The sequence below is a fragment of the Caenorhabditis briggsae genome (assembly GCF_000004555.2).
Source record: "Caenorhabditis briggsae complete genome, chrX, whole genome shotgun sequence".
Classification (NCBI taxonomy): domain Eukaryota; kingdom Metazoa; phylum Nematoda; class Chromadorea; order Rhabditida; family Rhabditidae; genus Caenorhabditis; species Caenorhabditis briggsae.
In genome coordinates, this window is record NC_013491.2 from 8319754 (window position 1) to 8335549 (window position 15796).

General features: G+C 37.4%; 5 protein-coding genes across 5 annotated transcripts in view; 4 read left to right on the forward strand and 1 right to left on the reverse strand.

Annotated features, from left to right (window-relative positions):
- The window catches only part of Cbr-pqn-37, a gene marked incomplete at both ends in the record, with an annotated part of 4471 nt that extends 3432 nt beyond the window's left edge, over positions 1-1039 (reverse strand). Inside the window, 3 exons of the mRNA XM_045239459.1 lie at positions 29-129; positions 184-318; positions 902-1039. Of these exons, the coding sequence (XP_045095346.1) occupies positions 29-129; positions 184-318; positions 902-1039 (374 nt within the window). The remainder of the gene's footprint in view (positions 1-28; positions 130-183; positions 319-901) is intronic.
- Positions 1040-3034: 1995 nt separating this feature from the next.
- Cbr-tba-9 lies at positions 3035-6488 on the forward strand (the record flags this gene model as incomplete). The annotated part of the gene is made up of 10 exons (XM_002644298.1): positions 3035-3052; positions 3102-3225; positions 3293-3391; positions 4990-5162; positions 5219-5518; positions 5567-5728; positions 5779-5856; positions 5905-6021; positions 6096-6259; positions 6353-6488. 10 exons carry the CDS (start codon positions 3035-3037, stop codon positions 6486-6488), a joined length of 1371 nt encoding a protein of 456 aa, XP_002644344.1.
- A 1263-nt stretch (positions 6489-7751) lies between these two features.
- On the forward strand, positions 7752-8453 carry Cbr-lbp-3 (the record flags this gene model as incomplete). Its single annotated transcript, XM_002644299.1, has 5 exons — positions 7752-7893; positions 7948-8023; positions 8072-8174; positions 8220-8333; positions 8406-8453. Coding segments are annotated over 5 exons (483 nt in total), but the record flags the coding sequence as incomplete, so codon positions are not given.
- Positions 8454-9312: 859 nt separating this feature from the next.
- Positions 9313-9996, forward strand: CBG27636 (the record flags this gene model as incomplete). Its single annotated transcript, XM_045239460.1, has 3 exons — positions 9313-9630; positions 9706-9819; positions 9943-9996. 3 exons carry the CDS (start codon positions 9313-9315, stop codon positions 9994-9996), a joined length of 486 nt encoding a protein of 161 aa, XP_045099476.1.
- Positions 9997-13064: 3068 nt separating this feature from the next.
- On the forward strand, positions 13065-13904 carry CBG14170 (the record flags this gene model as incomplete). The annotated part of the gene is made up of 3 exons (XM_002644300.2): positions 13065-13628; positions 13694-13807; positions 13851-13904. The coding sequence occupies 3 exons, from the start codon at positions 13065-13067 to the stop codon at positions 13902-13904; spliced, it is 732 nt and encodes a 243-aa protein (XP_002644346.2).
- Between the last annotated feature and the right edge of the window lie 1892 nt (positions 13905-15796).

Below are 15796 nucleotides of genomic sequence, written 5' to 3' on the forward strand. Positions count from 1 at the left end.
TTATTCGTTGTATATCCAAAGGTAACACCTGTAACTAGAAGGTATGAAACCAAGATCGCCCAGTTTGTAATAAAGCAGAGAGAAACATTGCTGACATTCCGAACTGCGACAAGAGAATGTGTTGCTGTTCTGAAAATGAGAGATGACCCTGAGGTAAAATCTATCGGTTTGGTCCAAACTTACAATCAGAGGGGCAACATTACTACTGTGTTTCGAAAGATCAAGAAAAGATAAGATCGCCTCTTCGTAGTTGACAGCAACGTAGCGGGAATCATAAGAGATGCATTGTTGTGAGTCCGGGTGAATTACACAAGGGCACTGAAAGTATGAGTTTTGCATGGTAGTGAAAATTTTAATTGAAAGATCGAGTCGGACATTCTCAGGTTTCGGGGCCTGGTAAGCCTGGATTCAAAAAAGTTGTAAAAAGTATTGTTAAACAATTCTTTGCAAATTTTCAAAACAAACATTTCTTTTATAAACTGTTTTATATTTCGAAAATCTTTTTGAAAAGACAAGTAAAACATTTCTGAAAACCCGGACCGGGTCGAGAAAGTTCTGCAAAAGCCCAGCCCGGCAAGTATGGAAGAAAGTCTGAATAAAATGTTTCAAATCTATTTCCAGATTTTTGTGGCTTATATTATTCTTGAACTTCTACATTCTCAAAATCGATTTTTTTAATTTTTCTCGGATAATTTTTTTTAAAAGTCAACTTATTGTCATTTTCTTTATCTCATATTTAATTTTCGCAAGAATAACGTTTTAAGAAACTCATTAATATTTTGATAATTTTTTTTTCTATGACGAACATTCGAAAAAAAACCCCAAATTTCATCTTTCAAAAAATCTGTTCGTTCTGTGACGTAACAGCCTCTTGAAATATATATGTAGTATTGGAAAGTACCTGTTGAATTTTATTTCCTCGTGTCTTTTGTCGAACCACGTCTTGGAAGACTTCATTTGTCACTTGCCGTTTTGCCACGTGTGCTTTGGAGAGAACAATGAGAACTGAGCAACAGATGATGAGCACCACAAGCCTCATCTACATTTACAACAGTTGCAGACGAATATTAGTACTGAAAAAAGAACTATTTCAGTGAAAGGTCAGAAAACGAGGTTCATGTAGAAGGTGTAACAAAATGAGAAGATGGAACTTGTCTTGCATGGTTTCTATGATTTGTTCTACAGACGAAAAATTAGCAAGGACAGATGAGTAACTGGAAGACTAGGCGGTTAGACAAAGAAGGATGGAAAACAGAAAAATTTTAATATTTAGCGAATCTTCGAAAATATGACATCAAGTTGTTTGGAACTGTTCGCCTAACATTTTAGAGAACTCGTAGAAGAGAGAAAAAACGGTTTGACAAAAGTCTTCGATCATTCATCATTCCATTTTTTCACGCCTTTCCGCCAAAACGACCCCAATGAGTGAAAAGGCACTTCGAAGATGAAGCGTTAGTTCAAGTGACGTCTCTCATTACTATAGATGATGATCAGGCTTTTGAAACTGGAATTACACATACACAACACACCTACCATGCGCTTTGCAACGGCTTGTTTTGCGGGTGTGTGTAATTTGGTAAAGCGAATATGTTTCAATTGGGGCTTTTTTGAATGGGAGATGTGAAAAAATAGAAAATTGAGAACATGTCAGGCGTCGCATTCATTTCAGTGGTCTGGTTTCCTAAAATTTGTTACATACATTCTGCTAATTTGTTTTTGATAGACAAGAAGACCGCAACGTTACTTTCTTGGCGCCAGGATGGCAAAAATACCGGGAGGTAAACACTTCAGCGTTTTGTACTTCTAATTGGTAGTCGAGAGTTTGCAAAAATTTGAGACGACCACACATACACGGTCATGTCAGAAAAATTGTGAGAACACAGTTTCAATTTTCTTCGTTGTCTCTTCTTGATACTTTGATTCAACAACCTTGAAATGTCTGCAGCACTCATATTCTTGAATCTTGAAAAATTAGGAAACAGGCGGGTCGTAACGGGTAGTAGACAATTGGTGAAATGGTTTTAGGGCAGCGTAGACTTCAAAAACCAAATTTCAGATTTTTCAAAAAATCTTGTTAACTTTGTAGTCTGACAAGTCTAGTCTACGTGGTCGCTAACTTTATTTATGTCACTGGAAGTTAAACAACAACAATATTTTGGCTAAATGAAATATTTCTAAAAATAGCTTTTAATATCGGCTCAAAAACTATATTTTGTAAATGTATTGTTTTACTTCTTCCATCAAAACAAAACATTTTATTCTATTACAGTAACCACAGTACCATATAAAACAGTTTTTGTTGCGAATGGTCAATTCTGGATGTTTAAAAAATACGTAGGTTTGGTTGAATGTGTCTACAAATTCCACTGATTAAAAAATAAAAGATTTGATTTTGTTGTTGGCAACTTTTTAGTACGAATTCATCCGAATAAGATAGGCCTTTAGAACTTTGAACTTCTTACTATTCCTGTACTTTTTGACATCTTGGTGGTTTTAAGCAATATTCCTTGTTTGATTATTCGTACAAAAAAGTTGATAACTACAAAATTGAAGTTCTGTTTTTGTTTAGTAAATCTGAAATGTATTTTTTTCATTTGCTGCTCTGTATAGCCAAGCTTCTTGGTCATCAGCATTTCCCAGTTTTGTCCAAAATTCTATCTTCAAATCTTCCCACTTTAAAACAGCTTCATTGGGGGAAAAAACTTATTTTGCGTCTTGTTTATAATTCCATCCGTAAAACGTCCTCTTCATCTTCATATAATCTTATATGGCGTGACACACACATTTTTTCTTCCCATCATCATCTTGAGCCACATCTTCAGGGACAGAGAAAAAATCCAGAGACGCCAGACATGTGGAGCCGTGGAGAAAGGAGAGTTGTGTTGTTGCCTGACGCATACACACCCATTACCTACGTCTTCCTGAAAGCGCCGCCCCACAACTGGCAATCTTGGCTCGTCTGCGACGTTTTCAATTCGGATTTTTTCTTGGATTCACATATTCTGTGTATTGTTACATCTAGTCGGATTCCAAAATGGTCAACAATCGCTCGGTGAGAACTCGTTGGTTGGTTTTCCTTTTTAAACTGTATTGAATTTCAGCGTGAGGTCATTTCTATCCATGTCGGACAGGCTGGTGTCCAGATGGGGAATGCGTGCTGGGAGCTGTATTGTTTGGAGCATGGAATTCAGCCTGATGGAATGATGAACGAGGAGGATAGTTTGGGTAAGAAATTTTCTTTTCTTGTTACAGTACAACCCAATTGTTTGTTTCTCTGAACTTTTTATTTCAGGAGTAGAAGACGACTCATTCAATACATTCTTCTCTGAAACGATGGCTGGCAAGCATGTGCCACGTGCGATAATGGTGGATTTGGAGCCGACCCCAATTGGTAAGAATTGCGGCAACGACAGCCAAAAGAGAGTGTCGAGCAATTATGTACGCGCGTGCTTGCTTGACAAAGGCCTTTTGGTAGTGGGCCCAAATTGTGCATGCGGAAAACGATCATTGTCTTGATTGATGCTCTATATATGGTGTCGATTATGAAGCTATTAAGAACAATTGGAGCGTGTGTTTTGGGGGTGAATAGGTAGGAACGGAAGATTAGTATGAGATGAGGAGAATTGAGATACGATATGAGTTGCATACGAAATGAAAAAGTTCAGGAAATAATAGGAAGGGTTACAAATATTTCGAAAGCAAGAAATCGAATTTGAAAAGCATTTTTACGAAATTCGTTGGACTCTTTTGATAATTTAATCATCCCCGAAAAACCTGAGATTGTATTCATGAATATTTTCTCTCCAAAAATCAACTGGAAAAAAAATGAGAGAAATTCGTTCTCTTTCCGAAACATCCTCTTTTTTCATGTATTAAGGATGCTAATTTTTTCATGTTTACACTCAATTTCACAATATTTTTTTTCTCTAACACGGGAACCACTCCATATGTTACCCGGGGATTCGGATGAAACCTATCCTAAATAGTAGTACACAGTCTAGCTAGAACAACCCCAGAATTATAGCTGCCGTCGTGAAGGTCTATTCAAAAGACGAGGCATTTTATGATTTTTCGTGAGTTTGGAGTCGGTACCCTTCGAGCAACCATAACTTTGTTCATTTTTACTGTAGACGTTCAAACTATTTTTTTTTTCAAAAGGTGATAAGTTGGCAGCTATAATTCTGGGGCTGTTCTAGCTAGACTGTGTACTACTGTTTAGAATAGGTGTCATCCGAATCCCCGGGTAACATATGGATTGATTCCCGTGTAAGATGTAATGCAATGATAGTATAATCAGTCCATTATTATCTAGTTTCAAACCTAAAAATAGCTGAAATTCGACTCAAAAACGATGTTTTCTGATACAAATTACATAAAAGGATAGAACACAAATTTTCAAATAATGTGTCAAATCCGAGAGGTTTTCATTTTACAGTTTGCATGAAATTTGGTTCAAACGTCATTTTCTGACTCTGTCAATCGGAAAATCATCAAAATAATGTTCAATTCATTTTTATATTCCCTGAATAATGGTTTTATTGGTCTGGGAATGTTAGACATACAATAGCATAAGTTCTCTGCTTGTGTTTTGCCTTGACCATCAAGACCTAGATAGTTTCAGACAGTATTCAACCTTTTCTACTCCAAATGGCTATTGAATATACTTATTTACACTTTGAGTAACAAGGGGGAACAAAATAGGGCTGAAACAACTGTCCAAAATAAAAATGACAATTGTCCTTTACTAAAAGATCAAAAAACGAAAGCTTCAGAAACGTGTCCAAGCAAATGAAGGATCGTTTAGACTTTAATGCTGCCTTTTGTAGTTTAGCGCTGTTTAATCCTCCCTCCTTTTCTCCTGACAAATCGTAATCGTTCAATTAGTTTTTCTAACAGCCACTTATCATCCGTCCAATCACCGTCTGAGATCATATAGTCGCCATATGTCTCTATATCCTGAAAGACTCATCAAAAAACTATCATTTACAGACGAAATTCGGACTGGAACGTACAAGACCTTGTTCCATCCTGAACAGCTTCTCACCGGCAAAGAGGACGCTGCTAACAACTATGCCCGTGGCCATTATACAATCGGAAAAGAAATCATTGACGTTGTTATGGATCGTGTACGACGTCTCGTCGAAAATTGTAGGGGACTTCAGGTATGAATTCTAGTTGTTTTCCATATAACAATAGCTATACACACTACATTTTCCAGGGATTCTTGGTGTTCCATTCATTTGGTGGAGGAACCGGAAGTGGTTTCACCGCTTTACTGATGGAACGATTGTCGGTGGACTATGGAAAAAAGAGCAAGCTAGAGTTTTGTGTTTACCCGGCTCCACAGGTCTCGACTTCAATGGTTGAACCATACAATTCAATTCTGACCACACATACTACTTTGGAACATTCTGACTGCTCCTTTATGGTGGATAATGAAGCGATTTATGATATTTGTAGAAGAAACTTAGACCTCGCTCGTCCAACTTACACAAATCTGAACCGTTTGATTGCTCAGGTAACACTACTGAACTAATAGGTTTTTTTCTCATGACTTATATTTCAGGTTATCAGTTCTGTGACTGCATCATTGCGTTTTGACGGTGCTTTGAATGTGGATCTCACTGAATTCCAAACCAATTTGGTGCCATATCCAAGAATTCATTTTCCACTGACCACATACGCACCAATCATTAGTGCTGAGAAAGCGTATCACGAGCAAATGACTGTGAGAGAATTTCAAAAATTCTGAAAATTATTTGATGTTTTTAATTTTAGGTCGCTGAAATCACTCAACAGTGTTTCGAACCAGGAGCGCAAATGGTGAAATGTGACCCGAGAAGAGGAAAATACATGGTGATATAATTTTTGACATCAGCATTTTTGAAACAATGGTTCTTTCAGGCTTGCTGCCTTCTTTTCCGTGGAGATGTAGTTCCAAAAGACGTCAACGCTGCCATCGCTTCAGTGAAGACAAAACGTTCAATCCAATTTGTCGATTGGTGTCCGACTGGATTCAAGGTGACTTTTTAAATCACTTTTTCTTATCATCTTGTGTTGTTTCCTTCCTCAAATCACAAATCACAAACCTACAGGTTGGCATCAACTATCAACCACCAACTGTGGTCCCTGGTGCGGATCTCGCGAAACTTCAACGAGCCGTGTGCATGCTCTCAAACACAACAGCCATCGCCGAAGCATGGGCTCGTCTCGATCACAAGTTTGATTTGATGTACGCCAAGAGAGCATTTGTTCATTGGTGAGTCACAAGAGAAAGAAGAAGAAGATTCTTGGATGAAAAAAATTGAAGAGCAGAAATAATATGACGCAATTCTATGTTCTTTTCCTTCAGGTATGTCGGAGAAGGAATGGAAGAAGGAGAGTTTAGCGAGGCTCGAGAGGATTTAGCTGCGTTGGAAAAGGACTACGAAGAAGTTGGGTTGGATGCAGGAGAGCCAGACGAGGAGGATGATTACAGTCATTATTGAGAATATTTTTATGATATTGGTAAAAAACATTATAGTGAATTGTATGGAAAAAAATGCGAAGGACTTTATTGTCGTGAAATTTTAAATTTAAAGCTTGAGTTGTAGAGTTTTTTTTTCAAATAAATTATTTCTAGGGAAAATCTTCAATATTTACTGAAAAAAAAGTTTGTACTAGAATTGTTCCAAGAAGACGGAAAAAGTTTTCAGATTTCATACAGTTTATGTATTCTAAACTACCAAGATTTTCCACATGTATTTTCAGGTTACAAACAATATTGTGATTCTTGATAATAAATTCTGTTAAAAAAATAAGTTTTTGTTTGAAGACTAAAAAATATATATTAAGTGGCAGAGATATTTTTTTTCAAATTGAATTTGATTTTTCAAATTTCTCATTGAAATTAAATTTACTTTATTTTTAATATTTTCATTAAAATTTTGAAATTCAAGTTTTAAAGATACAACATTTTCAAACATGCTAAAATTTTCTTTCAAAATCTATAAAACATGGTGAAGCTCAGACAGTGTGAAATTGAGTCGAGTACAGAAAATTTGAAATTTGGGAAAAATATTGACATTAAAAGTTGGGATTGTGTTCAGCGATATGGAAAAGTGTGTAATGAAACAACGGTTTTCTTCAGATAAAAATTCCAAAATTTTTGTTTCAGAGTTTTTTCATATAGATTCATAGATCCAAAGATTTTCCCTTTCCACACACGACCGTTAGAGATGGACGAGTTTTATTTGTTCAGGATTTTCCCAATCATGCCATATTTTCAATTTCCAGTACTTCCACACCAAACTGTTATAAATTATTAGTGCTCCCATCAACCTTGCTTACTCCTTGATTATCAATTTTCTCCGATTTATTTGCGAAAATCATCTTATGCAATGAGATGACGGTACAATAACATACTGATAACAATTCTTCTTCCATTTTTATCATTTTGTTCACCACACCACCAATTCCCCGTTTGTTCACAACCATATTGTACGATTTTTGAGCAAGCAGTTTTTTCCCTCACATTTTTTTGTATTTTGTGCTCAGAATGCTCACAAATCCAGAGCACATCCAATTTCCTAGGTTAATTGATGCAAGACAGATGCTCCTGAGAAGTGTCTCGGGTCGCGTCGTATGTGTCCCATATAATAAATCAAGATTGAGAGAGAAAGAATGTAGATAGATAGAACCCCTCCAGCTCGTTGAGATTTTATCCCTCTTCATTGTCCATCAGTTATCTGGATACTCGTCTGTTGCTCAACATGAAACTGTATTTGGCTTTATTCTGTGTTTGCTTTTTAGCAGCAACGATGGTCGAGGGGGCTTCCGAGATTCCAGAAAAGTTCTTCGGAAAGTATGATTTGGATAAGAGTGAGAACTTTGACGAGTTCCTTGCTGCCAAAGGTGGGTATCCAACAAAAAAATTTTTCGAAGCTCAGATGAAAGCAAGAATTTCAGGAGTTAATTGGCTTGTGAGACAGATGATAAAGTTGGCCAAAGTCACCAAGGTTCTTGCCAAGAATCCAGAATCGGGGTAAGTGTAACTGGAACAAGTTTTCCAGAAAGGTATTTTGTACAACAGATACAACATGGAAAACCTCACGTCCAAGAGAAACACGCAATACCACGGATGGCAGCTAGGAAAGACTTTCGAGGACGATGGACTTGACGGAGAAAAACACAAGGTATACAAAATTCGAGACTAGCTCGCTTTAGTCAAAAAATTTCAGATCACATTCGACTTCAAAGATGGTGTCCTCTCGGAGCACCACATCCGTCTCAACGACCCCGACAACAGCGCCGAGACCTACTACTATACCATTGAGAATGATCAGCTTGTGATGGTAAGGACTTTGTACTCCTCTTTGTATCCTTTTTGTGATTTGTTCCGTTTTGTTAATTGAATCTTTTTTCAGAAAATGGTCAACAATGGAATCACGTGCCGTCGTTGGTTCAAGAGATCCAAGAAGTAAAATGCAGTCTGATTTTTATAATTTGTTTCTGCAAAATTTGTTTATTTCAGTTTTTTCCTTTCTCAATAAACTTTGTTTTCTTCTAATTTCATATAAAAAATTTTGTGTCTTCTCTTCTCTTCATAAATTTTCCAAATCATTGAACATTATCTGCTGATCAAACATTGGGAGACTAAAAAACGATTGGGTACAGAGAATGTGGATGAGAGGTCTGTTGTAGTCCAATAGAGATCAGATTGATCATAGTATGCATGAGACCCTCTGGGGAAAAAAAAGATGACCCGGTCCGGTAGCCTTTAGTGCTATTGTTTACTGTGTTTTGGTCAGCTAATCTATTGTCCATCCATCATCGGTATCTGCTGCCCACAATCAAACTACAGACGGAGACAACGGATAAGAATCTAGTGTATGGGAAGAAGGGTGGGAAAGTGACGTTTGGCCAAATATCACCTTGATATGGAACTTGAAGAAAATCATGTAGTCCATCATTCGCTCTTTTAGCAATTTAGCTCATCAGTTTTTTCTGTCATTCTTTTTCGACATCTGGATCTTCTTCCATTTGGTTTTTTATTTCATGTGTTTCACATCCCACGGACCAACATCAATCGTTTACCACAGCACACATTTTTCTCTAGTCCTTTCTCTGCGTCTCTTCAAAATCTCACACTATTTCTAGTTGACCCTTTTCTATCGAGTCCGTCATGATAATCTGCAACGCAATCGACATGTGGCCCTCTGCACTTAGTGTGTTTACCACTGTGCATGGGGGCGGAGTCTAGATTGTCCGTCGTCGACGCAGCCAGCGACACCGTCTTCATCGTCAGTCGTTCTTTCACCGACCCAACCGATCATGTGTGCCAAAATCGCTCTTGCCGTTTTTGTCCTCGGAGTTGCTACCGCGTCGGCTGCTAATCTGCCAGACAAGTTTTATGGAAAGTACGACTTGGATCACTCTGAGAACTTTGACGAGTATCTCACTGCCAAGGGATACGGATGGTTTACTCGCAAAATGGTCACTTTGGCCACTTTCAAGAAGGAGTTCACCAGAACCGGTAGCAAGACCCTCTTTGACTACTCCAACTTGACCTCGAAAAAAGACGTCCACTACAAGAACATCGAGCTCGGAAAGGCTTTCCAAGGAGAGGGACTTGACAGCACCAAACACGAGGTTCGTTTTTTCTTATTTTTTGAAAAGATTTTTAGGCCTATCAAAAAAGACTCCAATTAATGCTTTTGTTTTCAGATCACCTTCACCCTTAAGGACGGACACTTGTTCGAGCATCACAAGCCACTCGAGGAGGGAGATGCCAAGGAAGAGACCTACGAATACTTGTTCGAAGGAGATTTCCTTCTCGTGGTCAGTTTTTCATTTGGTTGAAGGATTGAAGTAGATTATGGGGATTTTTATATTGTTCAGACTTTGAGAGGGATGTAAAATATTGAACTTGGAATTTTGACATTCTAACTAATTGTTTTCCAGCGCATGATCTACAACGGAGTCGAGGGACGCAGATACTACAAGAGACTTCCATAAATTTCAAATTACTGTGATTTTTGCTGCTTTTTTGAATTTTCAAACTTTTAAATGAATATGAATTATGAACTATTGCAATAAATAAAATAATTTTCAAATTTAAAACATATTCTTCTGGCGTTTTCACATAAGATTGAATGAGGATATTGCAGCTAGTTTTTGAGCCCATTATACAATCATGTAGACAAATACAAGGATAGTGCTCTCAAAGTTGTGGTTTCATTTCCTGAATTCAAAAATTGATGTTAAACTTTTATTGTCAACAATGTTGTAAAGTAACGTTGGCAATACTGAAAGTGACGTTGACATTGTTGTAAAGTTTATCCTACGATAATAGGCGGAGTTAGAGTCTTCCGAGATTTTTCCAAAGTTTTATTTGCCCAATTGTCCTCACCAAAATGCACATCATTTCTATTATTCTGCTCTCAGCTTTTGCTACCGCTTTCTTCTGTTCCAAAGAATGTGCTGCAAAACCAGCGGCTGTAGCTGTTGCTGCGGCTGCTTCTGCTGCCGCTTCTGCAGCAGCTGTTGCTGCTGCCGCTGTTGCCGCTGCTACCAACAACCATCGTCGTGCCAATTATCAGAAATCCCCAGCATCCCGCTATCGTTCACCACGTGGGATTCCTGATGTTTTGCCTGAACAATTCTTCGGAACCTTTGACTTGGATCACTCTGAGAATTTTGACGAGTATCTCACTGCCAAGAGATACGGATGGTTTACTCGCAAGCTTGTCATTTTTGCCACTTTCAGGAAGGTCTTCACCAGAACTGACAGCAAGACCCTCTTTGACTTCTCTAACTTGACCTCGAAGAAGGACGTCCACTACAAGAACATTGAACTCGGAAAGGCTTTCCAAGGAGAGGGACTTGACAGGGGATGCCAAGGAAGAGACCTTCGAATACTTGTTCGAAGGAGATTTCCTTCTCGTGGTCAGTTTTTTTTATTTATTGGGTGATTAAAGTAGACTATGGAGGATTTTTCGATTGTTCATGCTCAGGGAGGGATGTAAAATTTTGAACTTGGAATTTTGGAATTCTAACTAACTTTTTTTAGCGCATGAGTTTCAACGGAGTCGAGGGACGCAGATACTACAAGAGACTCCCATAAATTTCGGTTACTGTGATTATATGTAGCTTGTTCTGAATTTTCCAATTTCGCAATGATTATGAGGTATGAACTATTTTAACGAATAAACCGATTTACAATTTGAAAGCAAATTCTCCTGACATTTTTAAATTAAATTTGATTGGGGATTTTTCAATCAGTTTTTTATCCAGTTTCAGTCAGTTCCAAGGTTTTCATCGAAGTATTACCGAAAAATATTGGCAACGCGTTTTCAGAAACCTTTCTACCCCTGTACTCAAGACTAAGTTTCGCAATGATACAAACAAGAAACTATCGAAGTTATGATTTCTCTGGTTTAAAAATTTATGTAGAACTTTCCAACTGAGAGTTGAACAACTTTGGAGTATCCCTATGACTAAAAACATGATCAAAGTCCATCCATCTATCTCTAACATACCTGCAGAATCAATACTCAGTCTCTGAGAAATAAAATTGCTGACTCATTAGTACGTAATCTTAGCAGCAGTTGTAAAGTTTATCTCATGATGAAAAGCGGAGGGGCTTCCGAGATATTTTCGATCCATTAGTTGCCCAACTGTTTCCACAGAAATGCACACTATTTCTATCTATCTGCTTTTAGCTCTTGCTATCGCTTTTTTCAGTACCAAAGATGAACTGCGAAACCAGGGACTATCGGTGCTATTGCCGCTTCAGCAAAAGTTGCCTCCAACCGTCGTCGTACCCATAATAAGCAACCCCAAGCACCCCATAATAATACCGCCTGTGAAGCTCCTGATATGCTATCAGAAAGATTCTTCGGTAGCTTTGAGTTGGATCACTCCAAGAATTTGGACGAGTAAAAAAATCCAAACACTTTTGATGAAAATCCAAACACTTTTGATTATTCAAACTTATCCTCGAAGAAAGACGTCTATTACAAGAATGTTTGCCTGGGAAAGTCGTTTTCAGGAGAAGGACTTGATAGCGCCAAGCATGAGGTGAAATCTTTCTTGAATGATTTGAACCGTTCTTTGACGATTGGATTGATCAGTGTTTTTTTTTTCAGATCACTTTTTCCCTCAACAACGGACACTTGTTTGAACATCGCAAACCATTAAAAAAGGAGAAGCCAAGGAGGAGACTTATGAATAATATTTCGATGGTGATTGGCTTTTGCAGGTGAGATAAAAAACTATTTCGTCTCATAAGCGATTTTTTTTCAGAAAATGAGCTACAATGGAATCGAAGGTCGCAGGTACTACAAGAAGACTCAGTAAAATATTCTTAATTTAGTACATATTTTTTCAACATCCCTTTCCGTTGTAAGAATGAATTCATCAAAACAACGCCCTCGAATGGGATTCTTTCAAGCTTTTGAACAGCGAATTGTGTCGAAAATGTTAATTGATGCGTTAACTTTGTCTAGGACACTAAAATATTTCATAGTTCAGATAATTTTTAGCCGAAATTTTGATTCGAGGGACGCAGATACTGCAAGAGAAATCCACAAATTTAGATTTCTGCGATTAAATTACTCTTTTCTGAAAGTTTTGATTTTGTAATGACTATTAATTATGAACTTTTGCAAGGAATTATATGATTTTCGAAAGATAAACAAATGCTTCTGACATTTCTATATTAGATTGGTTAAGGATCTTTCAGCCAGTTTTTCAGCCGGTTTCAGTCAGCGTCTTGGATAATTCATCAGGAAGTATTATCGAAATAATATTGGAAACGAGTTTTCCAGAAAATTCCCACACATATACTTTGAATTGCATGTTAGGGAATATATACATTTTATGAAACTCGGTTATATGTAGATAAAGGCAAATAAAAGACCATCACTCCCAAAGCTATGGTTTCCTTGGTTAAGAACTGGAAAATTGAAATTCAAGGAGTATTCCTATCACAAAAAACATACTCATAGCCCTCCCCTTTATCTCAAACATCTCTTCAGGACCACTATCCAGCCTCTAAACAATAACAATGTTCAGAGATTAACATGTGGTGTCATCAATGTTGTTGTGTTTATCTCATGAGAAGAGGCGGCGTTAGATCCTCCCGAGATACTCCAAAAGCCTCAGTTGCCCAATTTTCCCTCACGAAAATGCACACCACCACATCCATTCTCCTGCTGCTAGCCACTGCTACCGTTATTTTTTGTACCGAAGGAGTGGCTGTAAATCCAGCGGCTGCCGCTTCTTCCCAGGCCGTTATTGCTGCTGCAGCAGCTACTGCCTCCAACCTTCCTACCCATTATGAGCAATCCCCAGCATCCCGCGATCGTATAACTCGTGGAACTAATGATATGTTGCCAGAAAGATTCTTCGGAAACTTCGAGTTGGATCACTCAGAGAACTTCGACGAGTATATGACTGCGAAAGGATACGGTTGGTTCACTCGCAAGATGGTCGCTTTTGCCACTTTCAAGAAGGTCTTCGCGAAGACTAAGAGTCCAAACACATTTGATTACTCAAACTTGACCTCAAAGAAAGACGTGTTCTACAAGAATGTTTCTCTAGGCAAGTCGTTTACAGGAGAAGGACTTGATAGCACCAAGCATGAGGTGGGTATTGTTTACATGATGTGGACCGATTTTTAGGCAAATAAACCAACTTTTCGTTTTTTTAGATCACTTTCTCTCTTAAAAACGGACACTTGTTTGAGCATCACAAACCACTAGAGGAAGGAGAAGCTAAAGAAGAGACCTATGAATACTATTTCGATGGTGATTGGCTTTTGCAAGTAAGTGAATAAATTAATTCGTGCTATTAGTTTTATTTTTCAGAAAATGAGCTACAATGGAGTCGAAGGTCGCAGGTACTACAAGAAGACTCAGTAAAATGTTCCTAATTTTGTACATATTATTTTCGAAATCCCTCTACAATGTATGAATAAATTCATCAAATGTACAATGTTCTCGAATACGATTCTTTCAAACTTTTGAACAGTGAAATGTTTGGAACATATTAATCGATGCGTTAATCTGTCTAGGGCACTAAAGTTTTTGTAAATTCTGAAAATTCTGAAAATTTCAGCCAACATTTGCTTACAACTCTATGAGCGCGTGATCCCTATTATTGTGCAGTGAGCGCATCGGAACACTTTTTTTGAAATGTCCTATTCGCTTCCATAGTTTCCAGATTCCGCATGAAATGTTAATCGGCGTTCGAAGAGTTCAAACCATCTTGTGACTGGCTCGAAACTTTTGGTGTATAACTTCAAAAATAAAATAATCAAAATTCTTCTCACTTGATGACTTCGTCTTGTTTCGCTTGAGTAGTGCTCACCCCCACATGCTCGAATCTCACAATATTCTTCTTATAAATGATGATAAGAAACGATTTCTGCTTTCTTAGTGTTTCATGAATTATGTCTATTTCTGGAGAATTTTGAAAACTTGGTTTTTTTCTTTTACATGATTTCTCATAGACAAGATATGCAACACCTTGATTGGTTTCCCATGATCTTAGATTTTTGAATTTACTATTTTTAAATTTACTTCTAGGGTGATCTTTCAACTTGTTATTGAATGGGAATAGTTGTAGAACAGTCAAAAAATTAAATTTTCTCCGTATTCTAAAATTCAATATTAAGATGATAGCAACCAGTTTTATCCCGACATTCTTAGCTCCAGACTGGCAAAAAAAACATTCTAAGAAAATGAATCCATGAGAATGTAGGCGGTAAAGTAAGAGGTCTAGACATTTTTAGCCTTTTGAACATCACGGCGAAAACTACATTTCCCAAATATTGGCTATATGTAGACTAGATTTTCATAGGATCGGTTTCCAGGGTCTGAAATTGAAGCCAAGGTAATACTTTACATGAATAGTTTTCCTTATCAGGCCACATGTTTCTAAGCTTATTCTGATTATTATGAGTTTCTAAAATCTAGTTCACTCATCGTAAAACTTCTCATAACAACGCACTTTGATTCTCAACTTTAGGCATATTTTTCTCGGTTTGTGTGAAAGATATCAAAACATGTTCATCTAACAAAACATCAACAACATTTTGCCCGTAAAACATTTTTCGATGCAGGAACTGAAATAAATATGCTCAAAGTTGACGACCAGGGTGGTTGGGGAAATATAGATTTTTTTGGGATAGTGAATCGAACAGCCGTGACTTTTTTTTCTAAGTTTTTAGTTTTTCTGAGAACCTCAAAAAATGTGGTGGTGCTATTAGTATGACGCGCACTGTAGAAACTCACAATGGCTGTTCATTTCTTCTCGGTTGTATAAATTTTCTGGTGATTTCAGTTAATTCTTGAAATTTTTCGAATTTTGGTATCCAAAAACCCTCCAACTAAAGTTTGTTTTCTTTAATAGAAGTCAATTCTAAGATGGCTGTTGAAAAAAAGAATCCCGTTTGCGTTCATTAGAGAAAATGCGGTAATTGATACCAGAAGTTTTGAGTTGCTTGGATTCCAAATCAAATGTCTTCGAAAGTTGGAGAATTTAGGTGAACCTGGGAAAGCTCAAAGCTTGTTAAAGATGGGCTCTAGATGTTTTGATATTTTTTAAAAAGCTCTATCCATCGGCTGCACATGTTCATAGAGACGTGGTCCATCAAAACTCTGAGACTAATTGAATTCTTGATCTTACAATTTGCATGAATCATATCCCAAAAAACTTCCGTTTGTTCTCTCTATGTGCCCCACACCCACACCCTTTGAAACAAGAAAAAGTGGTTTTAATCTTATGCAAAAGAACACACATTCCCACAGTG